Below are 515 nucleotides of genomic sequence, written 5' to 3' on the forward strand. Positions count from 1 at the left end.
CGCCACCACCAACCCCTCCGCAGCGGCCGCCGAGCCGCGGCGCTGTGCTTGCGCCTGCAGCCGCAGCTGCTGCAGCTGCATCATGCGCAGCGCGTCCAGGCTGGGGGAGGCAATCACGCCCGGCACCATGTGGCCGTGTGTGAAGCTCACGGCCCGCATGCCAGCCACCAACGCCAGCCCGTCGCCGCCAGTCGCGTCCGCGCCACCGCCCGCGCCCACGCCGGCCCGTGCCGCCGCGGCCACGGGCGCATTCGAGCTGCGTCCAAGCCGCGAGGGCTGGGCGGCGAAGGCGTGCGCGCCGCTGACGCCGCCGCGGCCGCCCCGCAGGCGGCTCAGCAGGCCGCCTTTGTCCCGCGCCTTGACCGCGGGCCCACCGCCGTCACCAGGCGCGCTGGGGCCGGCTGCGGCAATTGGCGCCGCCGCTGCCGCCGCCGCCGCAGACGCCGCGCTGCCGCGCGGCCCAAGGCCAAAGCCGCCAACTCCGACGCCCGGCGCCGTCCCAGGCCCCGCCGGAG

The 515-nt window shown here is 78.8% G+C and overlaps 1 protein-coding gene across 1 annotated transcript in view; it reads right to left on the reverse strand.

Moving 5' to 3' along the window:
* The window catches only part of MNEG_5713 (hypothetical protein), a gene marked incomplete at both ends in the record, with an annotated part of 982 nt that extends 853 nt beyond the window's left edge, over positions 1-129 (reverse strand). Inside the window, one exon of the mRNA XM_014045817.1 lies at positions 14-129. Within this exon, the coding sequence (XP_013901271.1) occupies positions 14-129 (116 nt within the window). The remainder of the gene's footprint in view (positions 1-13) is intronic.
* Between the last annotated feature and the right edge of the window lie 386 nt (positions 130-515).

The sequence above is a fragment of the Monoraphidium neglectum genome (assembly GCF_000611645.1).
Source record: "Monoraphidium neglectum strain SAG 48.87 unplaced genomic scaffold scaffold00870, whole genome shotgun sequence".
Taxonomy (NCBI): domain Eukaryota; kingdom Viridiplantae; phylum Chlorophyta; class Chlorophyceae; order Sphaeropleales; family Selenastraceae; genus Monoraphidium; species Monoraphidium neglectum.